Genomic DNA, 24,253 nt, shown 5'->3' with positions numbered 1-24,253 from the left:
TATGAATAATAACTAAAACAGCTCATTAAACATGTGAAATAAATCATTTAACTCTAGCACATCTTAATGTAGAATTGAAAGAGGCAAATTGAGAAACAAGATTCCAGAAATTAAATCAGGTCTCATGGCTAAGCAAGAAGAAAACACAACGAAGTTGTATTACAGATGCATTATGCAAATCATTTTACATACTAAGTAGAAACAGTGTCTCCTAGAACTCCAAGATCTTTGATAAATTGCTTTTTCAATAGAAAATAGCTCCCTAGTCCCTACTTATGTTAGATGCTAAGACATTGAGACAGAGTATTCAAGGGTAGCAGTCCTGTGCAGTTAAAATACTGTAATACAAAATATAGGTCGACAACCACCACTATGCATACAATACCAGCTATCAAAAAACAGACTCTGCTCAAATTATCTTTAAGTTTAAGCAGGAATGGATTTTGGAAAACAAGGTTTTCTTTTGTTTTTGGGGGGGAGGGGTTGAAAAGAGTTCATCATGAGAGAAAAGTTGTACGGAGATGGAGAATCAGATAGCACCCTATAGCAAGGGGGTGATTGATAAAAGAAACATAGCATAGAAGAGTTAGCAGTCCCTTTGCATAATAAGACAAAGAAACTCCTTCAAAAGACTGGTGAGGTGAAACCTGCAAAAATGCTAAAAAAAAAAAACAGGACCCTGTAACAGGAGAAAAAAATGAAGAAGGAAAGCATTAAGTAAAATTAAGGTATTTCACTCCAACTAAAAGCAGCATAAACCAGGCAAAAGAACACATTTCCTAAGCAATTTATTCTGCTTAGCACCTCCAAAACCTTGAGGAGGGAACTCTCTTCAAACAGAGAATACAAAAGAATCCAATGCTGTAAAGCTTCTTCACAATGTATGAAAACATGACTATTTATTTTAAAAAATAAAAAATAAACTACACATAATATAAATGTTAATGGAAAGGGCCTTATGTATTTGGTGATTTGGAATATCATTTATTTAAGAGAATAAATAAAGGTTCCCTATTCTTAGTGTTAATTGATAGACATTTGATCTCTATGAGATAGTTGGTTCATTACAAAGTATTAAAGTCTATATGACTTACCAAAAAAAAAAGTCTATATGACCAAGTAGTCTGGAGTTCAGCTCGTGCAGCTCCCATTCTTTTAAATAAATAAGTTGAAATTAAGCACAAGACAAGTGAACCTGAACATGATGTATGACTCAAGCCCAAAGAGCTCTAGCATGACTTGATATGCAGATTATTTAAGTATAAAATCAGTCATTTGACTTCACCTAACAATTAGCTTTTGGGACAGTTGGTTTCCACAATTATAATAATAACAAGAAATATTGAATCTTCCTTCTGAATGCCAAAACGATGGGTCAATACAAAACAAGCTTTCGCACATACCTCTGCAGGATGAGTTCCATCCTTTGGGAGGTTAGCAAAACTACTCCCTTCACCAACCATATCATCCAATAAGGGTTCCGCACTGGATCCAAGTCTCCTCCTTCCTCTTGTCCTTTGCAGCAATGCCCACCCAAACAACACAAAAACCAATACAATGTACAAGATAGCTATTGAAAAATCTACACATCTGACCTGTAGGTATCATTATACAAAAACCAGTTTCACATGTATCAGAAGCTGAAAGACAGTTTTTAAGTAGACAACCAAATGTTCCACTAGATCATGATTCATAAGGCATTACTTTCAAGAAAGAAAAAGGACAGAATTTATTCAGTTATAAAGCAAATGAAAATTAATTATAAAAAAAAAAATCAGCCTCTATTGTTTCAACCTTTAGAGATCCAATTCCAATGGAGCAGGGATCTTTTCTGGGTGGAGAAGGTTCTGAACCCGAGCAAACAGGTGATGAAGGACAATCACCACAAGAGCAGCCCAGCGAAGTGTCATTACATGAATATACAGATGCATTCATAAGTTTCATAGGAGAAGAGTCAAGAATGGCTGTCTTAAAAAGTATAGAATACGGAGAACCAGGAAAACCAGGAGGAACTTTCTGACCAAGAAATTCAGCCCACTCTGGCAATGATAATCAGAAACAAAACGCATTAACAGATGAAGAGCAAGTATAATACATGCAGATAAAGAGAAAACGAAATATTCTAACGATATGCAAAACATAAGCAGCTAATTAGTACCAAAATAGGAACAAGAAAAGTATGTCTGCAACAACTTAGGAGGATCTTTTGTATTCTTTTATGGCTAAACATGCATATCTGCAGTCTACCTCAGAACTACAAACATGGCATACAAGGAGTAAGTTAACATTAAGTAAACTCCCCATTTTCCCATTTATTGTGTGCAAAACTCAAGATCCATTCTCAAATTATAGAAAAACATGCACAATGAACATATCAATACTCAATACAAGAAGGGGGGAATCATTCTAATTGAAAAGGTAAGATCACTTGATAACAGAGTTCATATATTTCATACAATAAAACCACCCATGTTATAATGAATCACCTTTAAAATTGCTAGCTCCAGCCCCAACAAAATCTATGGCCCTTGTATTCATTGTCCCAAACTTTACATCCTTACATGATTCATATAGACCTTGTCCAAAAGTTTCAGTTAAGTGATAATCAATGCCATCCACAGTCGTATTACCATCAACCTGAAATGAACATAAGATGATCAATATCAAATTATAATTTAAAGTCTAGAGTGAATTTATAAGACTAAATATCATGAAAAAAAACTGATTTTTTATTACTTTATAATAAAACAAAGTATCTCCTATAATATAATACGTCATAATGTCATATGCTCCTTAAGCCATTACCTGCCTACTTTTCATGTATCATTTTTTTTAATCAGCAAAAGTAATATTGTATTATATTTAAATACAGTACAAGTTGTACTGGGAAATATACACGTGGAGGCCAAAGTGAGCAGAAATATGGTGCCCTAACACAAGCTATATAACACGAATTAAGGAACCATAATTCTGACATTATACTCGGCCCAAAACTACCCACAATTGTAGAGTTATCCTTCCCTAATCACAAAATGCATCTCTCATATTACTGGACCAGTGATGAAAAGGTATGCCGAAACCTTTATCCAAATTTTTTAATCATGTCCAGCATAGGAAAATAGCATCCTCCAACAGCTTACTAGCATTAAAGCTTTCATTTGAAAAAACAATCCTATTTCGATGCTGCCAGATGCTCCATGTCAAGGAGATCCACCAGCACTGCCATTTCTGAAACCTGATGCCAGAATCCCTCCCAAGCGCATGTTGGAGGAAGAGCTGTCTCGGACATTGTGGAAATGCTCCTGAAATGTTTGTCCAAGATATTGATTCCCACCAAAGCGGCAAAATTTTGCTGCAACTAAAGAAAAAGTGTGTTGCATCCTCTTCTTTATTTTTGCAGAATGGGCAGGTGGGATCATTTATTTCCACATTTCTCCTGCGCAGATTCACTTTAGTTGGCAGTCTGTCCCTGATTAGTCTCCACGCAAAAATAGAAGCTTTGCATGGGATCTTTACCTTCCACAGCACATTAAAAGCACCATCCTGATTTTCATCAATATGGTCCCGCATGAGCATCTTGTACACATTCCCCACTGTGTATACACCAGATGCATCTTCCTTCCAAATCCACTTGTCTTCTCGGTCCGGGTGAATGCATCAAAAAGTTGCCTTCTCCATTGAAAATCCCACTCCCAGCCTGCAGCTGCAAAACTTCCCATCTGCTATATGTGTTGGGGAGATTCGAGGGGTACACCTGTGGACCACGAGCCACCACATAAAGAGACCTGACACCACACTCTAACCCAAAACCTTAAGGCTCAGGTTTATGGGTCTTCTCCTCACTTATATGGTGCTCAACCTTTCCACTTCTACCCGATGTAGGACTTCACCTCACACTTGTAACCCAACACATCTCTCCCTCAAGTGTGAGTCTCTTCCACATGGTAGTCTCCCCCTCGAGCGGAAGTCTTTATCATCCACGAGTATAGCCATGGCCACCTGCGGTACTTGCCCTGCCCGCTAACCATTCTGGCCACCCCGCTTCACCTGCGGGGCACGCTGTGCCGCTAGCCATTCTGGCCACCTGCGGTACTTGCATACTCGTCTGAGCCGGAACCTGGTCGAACCTAGCTCTGATACCAATTGTTAGTATAGAGCAATAAAAGAAGAGAAAGAAATAAAGGGAAGAAAGAAAAAGACACACAGTTTAACGTGGTTCAGCACACAATGTATGTGCCTACGTCCACGGCTACACTAGGAGAACTTTTTATTACTTGCACATAAAGGCTTACAAGGTGTCTCTATATATAACACTAATGAGACACAAGTTTTTACAAACCAAGCGATGTGGGACTAAGACCACACAAGTTTTACAGACTAAGCGATGTGGGACAAAGGAACTAAGACCACAAACTCTAACAATATGACCTGTTGTTGCTGATAGGAAATAGAATATAGTCTAGGGTACTTCAACTTGAGTGGTACTCCATCCTCCTTCCATCCATCCTCCCAAAATCTGGCCTTTGCTCCACACCCAACTTTCCATTTTATCCCTTTATCTAGCCAGCTGTCATCTTCATCGGAATGAGCTATGAAATTGATGTCCTTCCACCATGTTGATTCACTGCTGCCCCTTCTTTCCCTATCCAGAATCCGCCATCCACCATATTTTGAAATCAGTATCCTAGCCCACAGGTACCCTTGGTTATGGAATAGGTTCCATCTCCACTTTCTGAGAAGTGCATAATTGAACTTTAGATCCCTAATTCTCATCCCTCCTTTCTCCTTTGGTAGACACACTGACTCCCACTTTACCCAAGCTATCTTCTTCTGCTCCATACCTCCACCACACAGAAACCGTCTCTGTATCCTCACCAACTTGTCCAAAACTTTATTGGAACCCTAAAAAAAGAGAAGAAATAGATAGGAATAGAATTTAGAACTAACTTTATGAGAGTCACCCTGCCCCCAAATGAAAGTAGTTTTTGTTTCCATTTCGCCAACTTTCTCTCACATTTCTTGATAATAGGATCCTAGACCTCACTACGCCTTGGGTGTTCGCCTGAGGCTAGTCAAAAGGCTAGTGCACAACATCCCACATGGGCATTGAGGTTGTGGAGCATGATAGAATGTTAGGATCCAATTGCAAGGTATAGGGCTTGAGTATAATCTAAGTATTTTTGCTGAGCAAAAAAAAAAAAAGGTATAGGACTTGAGTCCCACATTGGTAGTATGGGATTCTAGTAGGGGGGTTATAAGGCTTTGGGCTCTCCAACTACAACAGCTTTTGTGGTGTGGTTCTCCCAAGGTTTTTATCATAAACGTATAACATTAACAAATAACAACACAAAAAGCATCAAGTCGTTCCATTCTTCTAAACTTTTTTAATGAGGAAAGATTGATTAGTTATAAGAGCAATGAGGCATGATTAAGAAACTATAACTAAACATATGTAGTTTATCAATACCAAGCTAAGCTAAGCAATATTGCAAGTTCACTAAACTCATCATATTTCACACCTGAATTAGCAATTAGCATTTAGAATTATAACTAAAGTTTTCATTTATGATTCCATCAATAGATACCATAATTTAGCTACTTTATTGTTGTATTTTTTCATTTTAAACATCCACCTGTGGAGGGAAACCTACTGTCATAAGAAAAGAATAAGCTTTCAATAAGGATACATGCCTATCATAAGAAACTATAACTAAACATACGCAGTTAGTACAAAACAAATACAGAGAAGGAAATGCCTGACCTCAGAAATAGACGTCACGTTGATGAATAAACTCTGATTAGGAGAGCAAGAAAGTTCACAAAAAAGATTCAGAAAATTCCTCAAGCATGCTGGACAGCCCACTAGAATTGGTACTGCCTGCAAGATACAAAGTTTCTGTTACTGCATAATAAAAAACAGAAATAAACAAAATACTTATAAGGGTCGTTAGGTCAATGTCATCATGTCAATGAGGCGATTAATGAGAGTAGTAAAAGAAAATTCATAAAATAGTGAGTCCAACATAAATGGTATATATACTAGCGCTGCATATTAGATAAGTTTTTTGAGATATCAAAAGCTAGAAATGGATGTTATATCAGAAGCTAAAGAGCGAGCCAATGCAACACAACAGACAAGAACCAAAATCAATCAGCTGAGTTAAAAAACTTGCCTGTTGAACCTGGACTCTTAGTGTGTCAAACTGATCCGCCGTACAACAAACATTTCCAGTTATGGTGGGGCACAAACTTTGAATTTTGGCAGACAGTAGGTCATCAGGCTGGAGTTAGAAGATTATAATTAAAAGAATGAAGATGGTGCGTGCGGCATTAAGAAAGTAAAAAAAGAGATGAGATGAATAACCTTGACAGAAGGGGAACCATATGGGCAATTGAGAGCCTTGCCATCACTGCGTTGACCGCAAATATCATACATTGCGCAGTATTCTTCAGAATGCTTAGCCCTAAAGAGAAGAGAAATGATTACTATTACAAATTAGAAAGCGAATGATGAAATATAGATTTAGCAGTAGGTACCTATAGGTTTCACGTTGTGAGGCAGCAGGCGAAGAAGAGAGTAGGAACACCTAAACATGGAGAATGGAGGTGGTGGTCCAAGTTCAAGTCAACAAACCGATCAACAGGGAAAGAGAAGGAGAAAGGAGAGGAATCAGTTCTTACCTGTAATAGAAAAGTAACGGAGAAGATGATATCCATAGCAACGCAGAACAGATGATGATTAATGCTATTGCTGTGCTATGCTACTTCATTCCTCAACTCAATGCTTTCTCTTCTTCCTCTTTAAACGGAACCTACGAGGCCAGTTATTTAACGTGAACCCCTTTTTTTTTTTCTTTTTTTCATTTTCCCACGGATATTCTTCTCTTACGTCATTCGTTCCTGAATTTGTAAATTCTCTCACATTAATTCCTGAAGCAAATTAAAGAAAAACACATCTGAAAATATAAACCAACAATCACGTTACTCATAATTTCAAAAAAAAATATTAGTTATAATATTAGTAATTAACATGTACGTATTTTAAATCACTGTAAATAATTGAATTTAGAGACTTACTATTTAACATGTCAGAATTTATTTAACAGTTTCTTAATTTAATTTTCAACACTAATATTTTTCTGAAGATAATATGAAAGCGCCTACCATTTCCATTTTTAACTACTAAGATAATTGTTTAGGATTCTATTCAAACAATTGATTTTCAGACAATTATGAATATATATCTCACTCACTTGTTGTTTTACTGAAATACACCTCACTTTTTTATAACTTATCTTTCTTCAATTTAAAAAGAAAAATCCTCTAATTTTCTTAAAAAAAGGAATATGCTTCGATAATGCAAACTAATTTTACATCATCATCCATTCATAAATTATTATTTATGATAAATTTGTTGAATTTTTAAAATTATTATAAAAAAATCATATCAATCATAATTTATAATTAAACAACATTGTAATATTATTCTTTTTTTTAGGCCTACATCAATATTATTCTTGATTTCTTGTTTTTTGACATGGTCCTATGGGAGCATTAAATATATATTCTCAACTAAAGTTTAAACCTAGGTTAAAAGTTTATATATAGAGAGAGAGGAAAGATACACCTACTTTAGTTATTTTTATTCTTGTGATTTATTTATTTTAAATCTAATAGTTAAGATGAGTTATATTATTGAGAATGAATGAGAAATAACTTTAAGAGAAATACTCATTGAATAAATGAATTCCTCATCTATATCTATATAAGGTGAAGCAAGAAAGTACTTTAGTATTTTATGAACCAAAAGATTTTTCGGGACCATTTTATAAAGGAAATACCTTTTTGATAATTATTTTTTGGTGTCCACTTTTATTTAAGACCACTTTACCCTTTACCCTTTAGTAATTATATATTATCATATTTAATTTATATTTTCTCAGTTAGAAGATTTTTTGGAGGACCATTATATAAAGGAAATTGGTGTCCATTCTTGTTTAAGACCATTTTATCCTTTAGTAATTATACATTACTCGTGAAAAAGTTGTCTAATAGATAAATAAATGACAAATAAAAATAATTAAGAATGTAACCGTACCTCATCACATATCCCTTTTCAGTGTACCTCACTCTTTAAACTTTTTTTCCCACGTTAATAAAAATTGTAACTGCAATCTCAATTATATTCGACCTCCCTTATCGCTTCCTCTTCTATCCGCCACAATGGCACCCTTATTTTTCTGTCGAACCAAAGCCAAACAAAAATGGTCATAGGGAGGACGAGTGGATTCTAAAGGTTGGTTCCAAGGCCATAATTTCATTTCATCATTCTTCATTCTACCCATCTCCTTTTTCGTTTTTTTTGTCAATTTTTGGTTTATGAATTTTCATTACTTTGATAAAAAAAAATTCAAACATTATTAAAATCCCACTGCAATTTGTACTCTATAATGTACTATATTTTTATTTTTTAAAAAGTTAAACTTTTTCCTTTTTTTTCATGTAACCGCATATATTAGCTCATCACATTAGTAACTGTTAATGTCTTTATGATTGTGGATTGAATGTTACAACTTGATCTTTCAATTAGTAAGTCTAATTTTCCACACTTTCTTCAAGCACATGGTAAGTGACTTTCCATATATTATGTAACATGTAATTGTTCAATATCTAACTTTTATTTTCAAGAAGGGTGATGACAATGACAAGTAGGTTTTACATTCTACTTTCATTTTCCTAACTAAATCAATTTTTTCCTTCTGATTTCCAGTGCTTTAATTACTTCTAAAGTTTCATATTATCATTCTTCTTCTTACTTTAGATTTTACATCCATTAAGTACAATATTTTAGCCTTTTTATTCATTAACAATAATTGCGATTTGGTTGACAAAGATACGGATAGTTACTAAAATTTAGCATATTTTCTTTTATTTTATCGGGCCTTGCATACTTATAATTTTTTTATGCAGATACACAGTTTAATTGGAAAAGAGGATTTAGATGCAACATTTTACGTGTCAAGTGACATTGCTTTATTTTGAATTGAGTAACCATACTTATATCTTAATTAAGTAACTAACATTATCTCTTGAATTTTTGGTTTTCAAATTAAGTAATCACGCTTATTAGTATCATTGTATGTTTGTTGAAGGCAGACATGGGAGAGAGTATGAAGGGCGAAAATGCAAATGAAAATTTAAAGAAAATTGAGGGAAAATGAGTAAGGAAATATCTACTCGCAAATTCTCCCTGCAGAATCTTTCTAGAGAAAGCAAACCACTTTGCTTGCATTAACGGTTCATTTGTCCTATAGTTCAAAAAAATTTATATTGAGTTGTGGTTGGTTGTTAATATTATTACCTGCAAATGTAAATATCGTGATTTACTGGTTGTTGATGCTTTCATTGGGTCTGACTCCAAGTATATGATAAGATTGCTTTAAAAAGCCTGACTATCTTTAATATGCTTGCTAGGCATAAATATTTCTTTGAACTTGATTTCCAATGTGTTTATATGTTGTTTATGACTTTATTTTGCATCATGGTGTTAAATTGAGACATGATTTATTGTATTTTCTTCAATACAGAATAAAAAGGCTACTGTTTTCTTTATCGTATACGACTGCGAATTATGTATGTAGGAAGTTCAGGACGAGAATTTCAAGATGTAAATATGAAACAAAACTGGACTATCAGTGTGTATGTATTACAAAGTCTGTGGTCATGATGTTAATCAATTATCTCAAGGCATTCATTTTTTTTTTCCTCACATTTTTGTGCTTGCTTTCCTGTTTTTTCTATCATTTTTTTTTAAAATTTTTTTAACAATTCTTCACTGTACAAACAAGTTTTCTCTCATTACTATAGAATCACAATGCAATAACAAAAAGTAAACTAAATCTTTCATCATTAATTTTTGGTTTTTTTTTTAACGTTCTCTTTTGGTTCTAGGCATTTGTATGTAGCATTGTATACCTCTCATCTCATATTTCTTTCACTTCATATTTTTTATGATTTTACATCCTAAATCTTATTTCAAATCTTGATGAGAATAAAAATATAAGAAAATTGAATTTTTCCTCACAACTAATGAATAATCATTTTTATTTCTTATTAGATTTCAATTAAATCAACTACTGCTCCTTATCTTTTACTCTTCTTTTAATTTATAACAAGTTCACAACTAATGAAAAAGTTTTTTTTTTCATTTTATTTGATTTAAAATTTTAAAAATGAATTTTTAAATAAAGACAAAATATTTTAAATTGTAAAGAAATCAAAACAAAACTACGTTTTCCTTTTTTAAACTATTAAAAGTATTATATTAAGTTATTAAATATAATTATTCAATGACTTCAATTTCTCTATAATTTTTCCATTTTAAATATAATTATTTTTGTTATGCTTCTTTATTAAAAGCTGGTGTATTTCATAAATGAGATTAAAGTGAACTTATAAAATAAATGATAACTTATTTCCGATGAAATTTTAAATATAAAAAAATGTTAAAAAATTGTATGATAAAATTTAAATGAATTCCATTTTAGTTGATGTTAGATCCAAATTTACATGACAAATAGTATTAACTTATTTCACCTGAGATTCTCAATTTTTTTAAAAAAATATTAAAAATTTACTAATAAGTATAATCAATTGAGAAATGAGATTCTCAACTTTTATTAAATATTAAAAATATTATATTTTACTTATAGTAGATTATGAATAATTATTATAATTTGAATAAATTTCTAACGATTAATACATTGTTGCAATGTTTATTTTGGTAAACTAGTAAAATTTATTTTAGATAATTTTTTTTGTGACAGATAAATCATGGTTGTTAATTAATATTATGATTATTATTATATTTATTTGAAATTATATTTGTCAAAATATTTTTAAATGATGATTGTAATATTATGCATGTAACGATGAAAAAGAGCGAAAAATTATCCTAAAATTATATTTCACTCTTGGATGAGATGAAACTTGGAATCTAACAAATTAGTCCAATAGAAACATATTGATATTTAGTTCTAATAAAAAATTACTTGCATTTCGATAAATGGAAAATTACTAACATTTTGATCCAATAATTATAACTTCCTGACATTTTGATCCAAAAAATTTATTTGTTTTCTTTTAAAAAAAATTACTTACATCTTCGTTTAACAAAAAATTATTGACATTTAGATTCAATAATGATAATTCATTGATATTTTTGTCCAATCTATTTTCAATATGACCATGTTGGTAATTAATTTTGTAATAAACTTATCTGGCCACATATAAAAGTTAATGATCAAATAAATTTATCGTATTTTTTATACTTTCGAATATTAAATTTTAATCTTTCAGAATTAAATTTTTCAATGAATTAAAGATAAAAATGATTATTTAATCTTGTTTGTAAATGCTTACTAGCATAAACGTAAGTTTTTATTTTAAAGAATACTAAAATGATAAATACTCGCGTTTATTTATTTTTTAGGAAATAAATAGATAAATATCTTGATGTGCATTGGAGTAGATTAGTGTAGAGAAGAGGGGCAGGAGTGGAAATTGCAAAGAGAACCGGCTGCAGTGTGAGGAAGAGAGAGATGGGGGCAAGAAGTAAATTAAGAATGATGGCAGTGATGCATGAGGGGATGAAGGAAATTAGAAGGAGCGTGACCTACATGCCTCGACCAGGGGGATGAGGTGGTGGAGCAGGTGATGGAGGCGATGAGGCGTGTGCCGGAGGAGGTGCTGGATTCGGGTGGTTTGAGGACTCCGGTGGGTGGGGGTGTGAGGGACCTCGATCTCTACGCTTCGCGAGAACACCGAGGTCGTTCCTGGCGTCGTCGAGAGCCTCGAGGTTATGTCCAAGTAATATGCCTTCGAGCAGTTATTAGAGTACTCCCCCCTTTTTGTAATAAATAAAACTTCATTTTCTATTGCTATTTTTTCACCTGGGTCGAATCCTCACCCTGTAATAATTCGGCTTAATTTTCATGTAATTATGTTTGCTCAACCAAAGAATACTTCTCTATTCCTCCTATTCGCATAATCTGTAATGTAATGACACTGCCTTCCACCCCCTCCGTAACATTATTAAAATACTAAATTGAACCATTTTCCTTTACACTGTAACATTGACTGGAAAAATGACTAATTTCATTGCGAGAACCTAGAAAGTGCTTCTAAAATGTCCTATTATCTACACATCTAAATATAATATCCAACGGAGACAATCCTCTTCAAAATGTCACATCCAGTGTTGCATCCATATTCTCCATCTAAAGGCTTATGAGACCACCTGCAAGCATGAGTTACAAGATCAAGATAACAAATCTCTAAGTAGATATGAATATTCATCCAGAATGTTAAGAGCAATATCACATAATATTAATCAACACAGAAAATTAGAAATTGTTTTCCTCAATATCTAATTTAAGTGATTAAGCATGCCCTAGTTCACCAATAAACAAACAAGAAGCAAAAATTAACTCTTCATAAATGGGCACACTGCCATGATCATGCTGCAAAATATATCTTTGCTCTTTCTAGTGACATTGTCAAACAGGACACTAGGCTATCAGCATCAACATACACATTCCGGCTTACAGGCAGCATCATTTTCAATCAGATCAAAAGTCATCTTGAAACTTCAGAAAATGAGTATTAACCAAGGATCACAAAAGATATACAACAAATCCTTATCCCATTAGTTAGGTCAGCTGCATAGACCAAACAAAGCCATTGTACTCAATGATTTGGAGCAAGATCTTTTTGAATGGTTTCACCAAAGGTCTTTCTTTACCTCCCTTAATTGAACTATGCTCCATTTGATTAACATGATCAAACGACCTTAGTTAAGTTTCTATCATATCTTCAGGTGCTACTCCTACTTTATGTCCACTAATCCACCATAACATTCCTCTTTTCGCAACATTAGCTCTTGTTTGTTAGCCCATCATTGAGCAGTATTAGTCTTATAGTTTTCTGGTCACATTGGAATTGCAAATCACGCCTAAGGCATTTCTCCATTTCATCTGACCATCTTAAACCCTATGTGTATACCCCTTCAATCTCTGCAATAAATTTCTCATCACTTTGTAAGATAGATCCAACAATCTTGAACCATGCAACTTCTGGTATGAAGTCCCCAACTTCCACGTCCAAAACACTACTAGCTTGCTTACACCTTCTACTAGCATCTAATATACTCCATCAAGGAAGATATTTTGTAGAAATAACATTTTACTGTTTGGTGCACAAAATATAGCAGGTAAGTAGATAAGCCAAACCAAGGACAGAAAGGTAAAAATAATAATATTATATTCATAAGTCGAGAGAAAAATAAACCCCAGCAATGATGTTAACTATATTTTACTCAATCAAAAAGCAGAGACATGTTAGGAATGGTAAAAATAGACGCTGACCTCTGCAATTTGTAAATCTGTGTAGAAACCACCAAGGGCCATTCTTTGATAGTAATCTGAAAATGTAGCAGCACAAAAGATTCAACCATAAAAGGAAAAAAAAAAAAACTTTAAAAGCACAGCCTGGCAATTCAATAATGGAGTCACGCTATCTAGAATCAGAAAATCTACTGAAAGGACAGGGTGATACACTCAATTACTCAATTTCTTTCTCTTAATAAATGTTTTACAATTTCACTTTTAGATTTGATAACCCATGTAGAAGATGTCAACTATAGACACAGATTTTCAAACAGCATTTTAACAATTGAAACAAGGTTAAAACCATAGCACTTGTACACCATTCCACAAAGAAACTATAATAGTAACTAGTAAGTATGGTCAACAATGCATACTTCTATCATTTAAATACCATTATATCAAATGAATGTTAGCCCAAGATGTATAGGAAAATATTCTAATCAAAGATGGATAAATAGTAGAGGATGAGGTTGAAGTAGCCATCTAGTCAACTACAATGGCTAGAGTAACCTATTTTTATTTTAACAAGATAGAAACAACATGAAACATTTCTTCCCAATACACACAAAATTAATTTGCCATTTTACCTGACAGCACCAGCTGCCGCACGAAGAGCCATGAAGAGACCTAAGCCCAGCCATACGCCCTGAAGGCCAAAAAGTGGAGGTGCAAATACCAAGAATGCAGAGGAGACTGCTCCCACAAACATCTATGAAGCAATTATCATAAAATTTAACCTCAAGAAGCATATGTACCAGAACAGAAACACTGTGACACATTTAGAATAGTAAACAACTTACCATGGAGAAAGCAGCATATCGGAAATCAGAAACACCATAATGGAGACCATCAAAAATATAGGCCAGTGCATTAAATGGTTGAGAAGCACTAACAAACTAGCAACAATCACAAATAACAGTGTAAATCTGATGCAGACACGGACAAATGCAAACAAATACATACAAATCAATCAGCAATACCATACATACCAACGCCAGAGTTCTGATCACCTGCAAGACTTCAGTGTCCTGAGTAAAAATGGTGGCTAAAGATCCAAACGATGCACCCAGAATTGCAGTCAAGCAAATACCCATTACCAGTCCAATCTGGAAAGGCACAATCAGGTTCTCAAATAATTTCATAAAACTTCCTTATTTGACATAGTTAAACAACTATAGCTTACATAAAATCTACGAATAACTAATGAATGAAAGGCATCAAAGGTTCAAAATTCAATGCATAAAGAAAAAAAACCCGCTTACCCTTAATACCAAACTAGTAACTTCCTTCGCAACTTTGTATTCATGTCTGGATACAGAACTTGCAATAAGGGCCTATAAATAATAATATAGCAGTATAAGTAAAAAGGCATATACAAACAAGAAGACAGTAACGAAGTAAAGGCCAAGCTTAAAAGAATCTATGACTTTAAAATGTAAAAAAGCTTCAAAGTCAAGCAAACTGAAAATTTTCCCAAGAGGTTCAACATAGCCTGCCTAATTAAGAGTAACAACTAGGCAGGATTATGTTTGGCTTTTGTTGGCTCCACTTGTTTCATTGCAAGACAGCATGGTATTTATACTAGATTGAAAGAAATTTCCGAAATTATACCACAAGGGGGAAAAATATTAAAAAGATAAAATGATAAAGAAAAATATACAAGTTTTCGTAATGGATGATTCAATACCTGACCAGATGCAGCCAATGCATCTGTAAGAAGGGAAACAGCCAACCACACTTGCATACATATCTGATGTGCCGCCATAGCTACTGGACCATGTCGAGCAGCCATTGATGTCCCCAATGTCATGGTTGAAAGAACAGAAAGTGTTCTTCCAAGAAGGAAACCACCTGTAACAGCCCACAGATCATAACTGAAACAACTACACTAACCTAACAGAAAGCTAAATAATATACACAGTAAAGAAAAGAGAAATGTGTCCATGCAATTAAAGTTAAACCTTCATAAATTAATGCTCTATAAAAATTAATAATCTCTCTAAAACAATATTTTTTCTGATCCCAACTTGGGCCAGTTTACAAAATTAGTAATGTGTCCATTCCAAACACACACTTGTTCTATCAATGCTATTTCCTTAAAATAGAAAAATTACAAACAGAAACAGGAAAAAAATTGGAGGTGAGATCTTTTGCTTGGAAAGTGTTTTGTAAACAGTGTGAGATTGAATTTAGCATCTAGTTGTTATCTTCCCTTTTCCCTACTTCTTCAACAAAGAGAAAATCATTTGAAGAGGAGTGCCAAACACACTCTTTCATCTCAGGTTTTAACAACACATAATAAGAAAGAGACAAATCCTCACCAGATTTAATATAACTGCCAAATTGCAGGTCTCCCATCTTTGGAGGTAGTAACTCAGCTCGCTTATTCAGACACCAGATCATCAACATGGTCCCAATATATCTGAGGTACAAAAATTCCATCATAATTAGGGTTGAATCAAGTCAAGAAATAGAAGGAAAAAAGAATGCTTTTGAAAAGGACTTACTGAGAGATAACTGTGGAAATGGCCGCACCAGTTACACCCAACCGAAAGTAATACATAAGTAAGGGAAATAAAAAGACAGCTGAAAAGTTACCAATGCCTGCATTTTCAAAGAGGAATTAGCACACACACACATACAATATAATGAAAATGATTTTAAAATTTAATCAATATTTGAAAGAAAGTAAAAGTAGCATAATGTTAAAATTGCAGCCTCTTTGCATATGCAAGGGGAAGGCTGTGTACAATTACCCTCCCCCGTACCTTTGCGAAATGAGGAGCACCACGGTATGTAAGTTTGTTTGTTTTTTGAAAGAAAGTAAAACAACAAGAACATTTAAGATATCAAAATCTAGAATTATTTTTCAAGATTATAAGTCAGTAAGTCACAAGCATTCCAATCAACTAAAATATCAAATGCCCTTTCCCTGGTGCCAGTGGCGACCTACAACCAGCCGAGGATGTGCACTTGCACCCCTCAATTTTTAAAATTTATCAAATTTATAAATAAAATTTTATATTTTTATATTTTATTTTATTTATATTTATATAATTGAACCACGGATTTTATTTTTTATATTTGTTCATTCCTTAGAGTTGCATGTGAGGTAGGTAATAATAAAAATAATGTATTCATGAATTGCTGAGTATTATAGGATCCTTCAAAAGGTATTAGAGTGCATGCAGACTTGCCTAGACATATAACAGGAGTTTTTGTATCCTTAAAACCGCGGAAAATGCCTTGAAGAGACAAAGAAAGTACAACAGCAGGAGCGCCAACAGCTCTTAAAGAGAGAAAGTGTCGTGCGGGAACATATGTTGGATTTTGCTGTTGAAAAAGGAGATGACAAATTTCATATAAAAAAATAAAATAAAGGCATAGAGTAGAGTAGAGAAGAGGGTGAAAACATACAGTAGAAACACCAATTAAATGTAGAAATGCTCCAGATCCCAGATATAAAGCTAAAGCCTCAAAAAAGCCAAGGACGAGTGCCAATAGCAAAGCAGTGGAGACAGAGGAGAGTTGTTGTTTTGTTTTGGCATCTGCAGTGGAGGAAGCCTTGGCAATGTCCTCGGCAACAAAGGAAGTAGCAACACTTAGAAGGGGGATATTAAAAAGCTTAGAAATGATGTTAAAGATGGATATGGAAACGCCGGCAGAAGCCAATTCAACAGTGCCAAGTCGACCAATGTAGGCGGTTTCCATCAACTGTGCTAAGGGGTCAATTGCCTGACTGGCAAGGGCAGGCAGAGTCAGCGATATAAGCTCTCGTCTCACATCCACAGAAGAGAAGGAAGAGGCTTCGGCTTCGGCTTCGGCTTCGGCTTTGGCTTTGGCTTTGGGACCAAGTGCTATGAACGGCACGTAGAGGCTTCGGCGCAGGAAGTGGGGGCCATAACCGTAACTGATATGGCTACGCTTGCGCATGCGCATGAAGGGTCTTCTGGTGAAGCCTCCATCAATATGATATTGATATTGAGAGGTGGTGAAATGGGTAGCCTCCATGACCATCACTGCAACTGCAAACTGAAGGATGTATTGCTGATGAAATGGAGTTTGTAGTGATTTTAGATGAACGCCTTTGACGTAATTTTCTTTTTCTGGGCTTATATAGAAAAAACACTTTTTAATCCATCGGTTAACTTATAAGCTTTTAATCAACTTATAAACATTTTAATTACATGTTAATTATTATTAAAGTCTTAATTTATAAGCTTTTAATCAACTTATAAATTTTCAAGTGATTTATAAGTTAATTTTGTCGATACACTTTTATAATTTATGGTGATTTAAACTCTGAATAAAACTCGCAAAATTATTAGATACATATTTTTCATAAACACAAATATGTTTTCAGTCTTTATTATAAAATGAATAAGTTTAATTTTATTCATTGTAAGAAAATTCTATGGTTTTGATCTTAAAAAAATTGAAATCATTATTCTTAATCCCTACTATTTTGTGTTGACATTGTTTAACATGTCAATTGATCATTTCAAATGGCACTCACCGTGTTTGTTCTACTATGTCATCATGCGACACTTCTAAATTATTTTTCTAAATCTTAAATAAAACATTTGAAACCGAAAATAGTAATTCAAATTTTAGAGGACAAAAATGAAAGTAAAATGTTTTTTAGAGACCAAAGCTATCATTCATTCATTTCATTGGACCAAATATAATAATTTCGATGAAAAATAAAGTTTTTTTAACAAAAAATCAAAATCAAAATCAAAATTTGTTCATTTGAAGAAGAAAAAAAATTATATATATTTTTATATATTAAAGACTATGTTCCACAGAATATTTTATTAACTTTTAAGTTTTTATTAACTGAAAATTTTATTTGATTATTTAGTAAATAAATTTTTTTAATAATTTTTATCGTTTTTTGAAAATGCTAATTGAGATAATATTTTTTAAAATATTAATTTTTAGTTTTTTTATATTTTTTCTATTTTTATTCTTAATATATTTATTAAATTTCTTACTTATTTTTTTAAAAAATAAATCATAATTTTATTATGTTTTAGTTATTTATGACTTTTTAACTACTTCAACCTAATTAATCAGTTAACTTTACTTTCAGTTAATTTTGTTAACATATTATAAATAGTCTGGAACATTACCTTATCATTATTAAAAAAAAAACTTTATCTTACATCAATATTGAAATAAAAAATCCTAACCACACTCTCTTTTTAACACTACTAAAATATTAAATTCAGCAACTTACAATAAATCCGGGGAAGCCTCAATGCTTCAATAGATTAAGAACTAATTACTTGACTATTGTTTTGTAAGACCAATTTGATCATTTTCACAAATAGATTAAGAACTAATTACTTGACTATTGTTTTCGTCACTATTTCCATCAATTACATCTATTTTGATAGATAGCTCGTGCGTCAACTCGTCTCTACAGTTACGCATAAACTTTCTCCAATTTGGGTTTCGTAACCGTAACATAGAGGAATGAAACGCGCGTGCGAGATCATGCAACCACATGAAACACACGTGAAGTGTAGTAAAGAGCAACAAATTTTTTTATGGGATTACATAAATAAGTACTAATAAAGTTAATTAAGGTGCAGAAAGAAGAATTTGTGCCTTAAATGTTCATCAGTCAATGTATGTCGTTGTTACTTGTTGGCAGCGCCCACCTATACATTAAGAAACACTTTTCTCTTTCCCTTTGATTTTCAATCGTAATATTACACAAGGAACTAACAGTTATCAGATAATTAGAACTCTTAGTACATGTTTAAGATTTTTTTTGAAATAATTATTTTTCAAAGGCTATTTTAGAAACTTGGTTACTAAAATAATGATTTCTTTGAAATAAATTCAAGCAAAAAGCATATTTAAAAATATAAATCATTACTCTGTAATTATACATTATTTTAAGAAAATATTAGTTGTACCTACCAATTTATTTTAGTAAAATATTTGATTTAATTGTAAATACAATCAATTATTAAAATGGTCCGTAGAAGGAATTCGTGTTAATTTAATCGGTGTAAAAATAAAAAATAAAAAATAGAATGAGATACATATGTTTTTTCACATCCCAAACCCCAATAAACAGAGTTTGTCTCGTCGGCTCTTAAAACTAATTTATGTGATGAAAATAGCATATTAGTTGAGCAATGAGCAGGAATGGCGAGGCTTACAAGGTCGTAACGAAAAGCTATAACAGAGTTGTGAGTAAGAATTAGCTCCAAACCAAAAGCAGGAAAATATAACAGTAGAGTAGCAAGTACAGTTTGAATTCCAAATATAGGTAGAGAATCCGCTGGCTAATTAGTTAGAGTCAAGCATCGAAGAAACTTGCCATGCACTCCATATTTAGAGTTAAGATGGAATTCGTTGTAAACGACATTTGACTCAAAATCAAACTTGGACAGCGAAACCAAGTACTCAACGTTAAATACTTGATTGAAATTGAAATTGTGGATGCGCTTCTTCTTCCATGCAATTGCAATCAGCAACGCAATATTGAATTAATGAAATTCGGTGTAAGGTACGTAACGATACCAATGTCCACAGAAACAGCAATGAAGAGAAAGAAGCATCACACTGAGAAATCCAGAATAATAGGACTCCTTGTTGCGAGTTTCCTTCGAGGTCGGCTCCTCCACCGCACTCTCATCATCGCCATCTCCGCTTGCCTTCTTCTGCTCTTCGCCCTATTCTCTCTGTTCGCTCCGTCCACGCTAAATAAAATCAATCTTCAGACTACTCAGAACAATGACCAAGTCAGATCACGATTCCATGATTCGGTGTTTCAGGTTCCGGTAAGCTATTAAGTATTAACTGAAACGCAAGTGTCATACTGCTTCTGCATTTTTCTCTTTTATGCTTAATCTATTTGTGTTGGTTGGACTTTCATTTGAAGGCGGGTGGAGGTAGTTTCAGGCGTGATTTATGGAGTTCAACTCACTCACGCCTCTTCTATGGCTGCAGTAATGCCGGTGTCAATTTTGCAAGTAAAGCAAATCCAACCAATTTATGAATTTAAATTAAATCAAATTTTAAGCCGTGTGTTCATTCGTTTTTTTATTGGACGTGCAATTTGATTGCGTAAGTACTTATTTCTTGCACTTGCAGAGGCAAATGCCAAAACGAATCCAGATCGATACTTGCTAATTTCCACCAGTGGAGGTTTAAATCAACAGAGAACAGGGGTAAGCTTCTTCATCAACTAATAACTATTTATCATCAACTCACATGCAATCCTCTATGGTTTCAAGGAGGTAACCAATATTGGAAGATTTACCTCTTTCTCTATGCAACCAACATGAATTTATTAATAATGTACCTGAAATATGTCATATGCTATTGCTCTAAATCCAAGGAGAGACCAATTAATATGGGAGTTGTGGCTGCAGATAATTGATGCTGTGGTGGCTGCATATCTTTTGAATGCTACTCTTGTTGTTCCAGAGTTGGATCATACATCTTTCTGGAAGGACACAAGGTCTGCTGTCTTTGCCTTGCAAATCATATATGATATTTTTATTGGTCATTGTCTCTTAATTTGTGTGCTATTTTTTGCAGCAACTTTTCTGAACTATTTGATACAGAGTGGTTTATAACATTTCTCCGGAATGACGTGAGAATTGTAAAAGAGCTTCCGGAAATGGGAGGGAACTTCGTGGCTCCATATACGGTGCGTGTTCCAAGAAAATGCACCCCCAAGTGCTATGAGGATCGTGTTTTACCCGTGCTGGTCAGGAAGCGTGTAAGTCTTCACATGCATCCTCAGATCAAAAATATTTGCATGCATTCCACCAATTAAAATCTGGACTTTATCTCCCCTGTTTTGACCCTAACTAGCTGGAAATATGTATGAATAAATTTACTTGAAAATATATGACATTTTATATAAATAATGTGAGTAGAACTTTTAATCATAAAAAAATGATAATTGATTTTTTTAGTAGAACATTTGATATTTGATTAAACATATAAATAAGAAGGAACGAGAAACTAAAATGAAGCGATAGAACATTGATTAATCAAAATTGAAATTCATCTGAGCAATGATGACAATTGACTTTTAAGCCGGAAAGACAATATTTACTAGTAGTATTCATTATTTCCCATAAAATACAATAAAGAAATTATCAGAAGTAGTGACTCGTGAGTCTGTCAAAAGCGTAGTGCACTCGTGCAGTGAGTAGTGTTTGGGAAATATTATTTTTGAAAAAATGTTATTTCAAAGCTAATCTTCAACTATTGTAATAATTACGTTATGGTGTTGTTCTTGATTCGATGGATGATGATACTTAAATTCCTTGATGCATGCAGGCTGTTCGGTTAACTAAGTTTGACTATAGACTTGCTAATATGTTGGATGAAGATCTTCAAAGGCTGAGGTGCAGGGTTAATTACCATGCTCTCAAATTTACGGATTCCATTCAGGGGATGGGTAAATTGTTGGTTGAGCGGATGAAAATAAAAAGCAAACATTTCATTGCTCTACATTTGAGGTAAGCTTTATTTCTGGTTCCTTTACTTTGCCATTTAGTTCCTCAACAAAGAATGCAGTATATATGCAGCATTCGTGATCATCAGCTTCATTAAGTTACAGAAATTAACTCGCATTTTGTAATTGAGACGTAAGCTAAGTTCTTTTCATGATTCATATTGAAGTTCAACGTGATTCAAACTGATGTTTTATCACATAGGTTTGAACCGGATATGCTTGCATTCTCTGGTTGCTATTACGGCGGTGGAGAAAAAGAGAAAAAGGAACTTGGCGAAATTAGGAAACGGTGGAAAAATTTACATGTAAGTTTTTTTTTTTGTAGTATTAGATGTAAGGTTTTATTAGCATATCTAAGAAATGAGCTCCACATGCATCATGCATGTATGAAAAATGATTGATGTATTCTTTGTTATTTGGAAATGGGAGGCAGGCAAGTAATCCTGAGAAAGTTCGAAGACATGGAAGATGCCCACTTACACCAGAGGAAGTGGGTCTTATGCTAAGAGCACTAGATTTTGGAAGTGAAGTTCTGTTGTACGTGGCATCTGGCGAAATATATGGAGGTGAGGAAACGATAGCTCCCCTGAAGGCTCTTTTCCCAAACTTCCATTCAAAGGAGACCATAGCTACCAAGGAGGAGTTGGCGCCATTTGTGTCATTTTCTTCTCGCATGGCTGCACTAGATTTCATAGTTTGTGCTGAGAGTGACGTATTTGTTACAAACAACAACGGGAACATGGCGAAAATTTTAGCTGGAAGAAGGAGGTACTTGGGTCATAAAGTCACCATCCGGCCAAATGCAAAGAAGTTGAACCTGTTATTCATGAACAGAAATAATAGGACGTGGGAGGAATTTGCCTCTCGAGTTAGAACTTTCCAGGTAGGGTTTATGGGAGAACCAAATGAGTTGAGGCCCGGCAGTGGTGAGTTTACTGAGAACCCATCAGCTTGCATATGTCAAAAAAACTCTGCTGGGGGAATTTCCTACCCCCTAAATCATAGCAATATTACCGAGTTTCAAGAGCAGCAGGAGTGGTCGTCTGAGGTAGATAATAATCTCAATGGAACTAAAATTGATTCACTCCCTCTTATAATGACCACGGACCAATTAGCTGAAGTGCAAGAATTCTTCTCCGATTAACTCTGTTATCTCTCAATGATTTCATGGACCGACGCTATTGAAAATTAAGCCTTAATTTGTACATATATATTCAGCTTGTTAAAAAATGTAGACTGTAAGTAGCAATTGTTCTAGAGGATAGCATAAGCGTGCGTGAGTGTTTCATATAATGTGGGGGTGTTGTTAGGTGCCTTAAGCGGTATTGCTGGTGCACCCATCATTTTTTATTAATGTCCAAAATGTCTCTGATTTATTGTTCCTTTTTAAGTTGCTTCTGGCTTAGTGGTGATCCGTAAGCAGATTTTTCACATATGAATCAACTTGATCCTGATGAAGTTAATCCGTAAGTATGAAGTTAATTTGTATAAAATATACGGATCAAGTTGATTCGTATGATTTATACGGATGAAGTTCATCCGTATAAAACATATGGATGAAGTTCATCCGTATGCTTTATACGAATGAACGTATGAGTTGATGATCCGTAGACCTCATACGGATCAAGATGATCCGTATAAGCCCAATTCAAAAGTTTTTTTAAATTTTTTTTGAAAAATATTTGTGATGAATTAATTTATAATTAATGGCCCAAGCAAGAATCGAACCTGCACAACGCTCTAACCAACTGAGATAATGAGCCAATTACATTATAAAATAAATAATATTACTATACATAACACTAAACTTTCGAATTTATATTTAATACACATGTAAATTTAAATAATAAATTTTGTGACAATTAATTTTGATATAACTCATATAATTATTTAATCCGTATATTTTTTTATAAATAAAAAATATTTACTATTACAAAATTTAATATATATTAAATTTTGTAATAGTAAAAAAAAATTAATGTGCAAATGAATAATTTAACATATTAATAGTTAAAAAAATAAAACTTTAAGAAATTAAAAAAATAATACGAATGAAGTTCATCCGTATAAATTACACGGATGAACTTGATCTGTATGCTTTATACAGATGAACTTCATCAGTATAAACCATACAGATCAACTTGATCCGTATGCTTTATACAAATCAACTTCATCCGTATAATTCATACAGATCAAGTTGATTCGTATATGAAAAATCCGCTTACGGATCATCATTCAATTAGAAAAAATAACTTAAAAAGGAACAACAAGCTAGGGACATTTTGGGCATTAATCAAAAAATGCTGGGTGC

The 24,253-nt window shown here is 33.5% G+C and overlaps 3 protein-coding genes across 3 annotated transcripts in view; 1 reads left to right on the top strand and 2 right to left on the bottom strand.

The window, feature by feature from the left end:
- LOC100810332 (NPC intracellular cholesterol transporter 1) overlaps positions 1 to 6,858 on the bottom strand; it is a 47,350-nt gene extending 40,492 nt beyond the window's left edge. Inside the window, exons 1-8 of the mRNA XM_006575700.4 lie at positions 6,682 to 6,858; positions 6,538 to 6,587; positions 6,365 to 6,464; positions 6,174 to 6,281; positions 5,762 to 5,878; positions 2,487 to 2,637; positions 1,795 to 2,039; positions 1,404 to 1,595 (exon numbers count right to left, since the gene is read on the bottom strand). Of these exons, the coding sequence (XP_006575763.1) occupies positions 1,404 to 1,595; positions 1,795 to 2,039; positions 2,487 to 2,637; positions 5,762 to 5,878; positions 6,174 to 6,281; positions 6,365 to 6,464; positions 6,538 to 6,587; positions 6,682 to 6,717 (999 nt within the window). The 5' untranslated portion in view covers positions 6,718 to 6,858. The remainder of the gene's footprint in view (positions 1 to 1,403; positions 1,596 to 1,794; positions 2,040 to 2,486; positions 2,638 to 5,761; positions 5,879 to 6,173; positions 6,282 to 6,364; positions 6,465 to 6,537; positions 6,588 to 6,681) is intronic.
- Positions 6,859 to 11,455: 4,597 nt separating this feature from the next.
- LOC100791044 (protein DETOXIFICATION 45, chloroplastic) lies at positions 11,456 to 17,516 on the bottom strand. The gene is made up of 11 exons (XM_014771073.3): positions 16,863 to 17,516; positions 16,643 to 16,778; positions 15,953 to 16,049; positions 15,767 to 15,867; positions 15,133 to 15,296; positions 14,708 to 14,779; positions 14,435 to 14,551; positions 14,246 to 14,341; positions 14,033 to 14,154; positions 13,425 to 13,480; positions 11,456 to 12,298 (listed from the first exon to the last, which is right to left on the bottom strand). Exons 1-11 carry the CDS (start codon positions 17,460 to 17,462, stop codon positions 12,279 to 12,281), a joined length of 1,581 nt encoding a protein of 526 aa, XP_014626559.1. The 5' UTR covers positions 17,463 to 17,516; the 3' UTR covers positions 11,456 to 12,278.
- A 2,474-nt stretch (positions 17,517 to 19,990) lies between these two features.
- On the top strand, positions 19,991 to 23,235 carry LOC100790523 (protein ROOT HAIR SPECIFIC 17). Its single transcript, XM_003518537.4, has 8 exons — positions 19,991 to 20,248; positions 20,350 to 20,440; positions 20,562 to 20,638; positions 20,843 to 20,931; positions 21,012 to 21,195; positions 21,765 to 21,946; positions 22,145 to 22,247; positions 22,376 to 23,235. Exons 1-8 carry the CDS (start codon positions 19,991 to 19,993, stop codon positions 23,084 to 23,086), a joined length of 1,695 nt encoding a protein of 564 aa, XP_003518585.3. The 3' UTR covers positions 23,087 to 23,235.
- The last annotated feature ends 1,018 nt before the right edge of the window (positions 23,236 to 24,253 follow it).

The sequence above is a fragment of the Glycine max genome, chromosome 2, assembly GCF_000004515.6.
Source record: "Glycine max cultivar Williams 82 chromosome 2, Glycine_max_v4.0, whole genome shotgun sequence".
Classification (NCBI taxonomy): Eukaryota; Viridiplantae; Streptophyta; class Magnoliopsida; order Fabales; family Fabaceae; genus Glycine; species Glycine max.
Note: the sequence above shows the minus strand (reverse complement) of the source record. Positions and strands in the feature narration are given on the sequence as shown.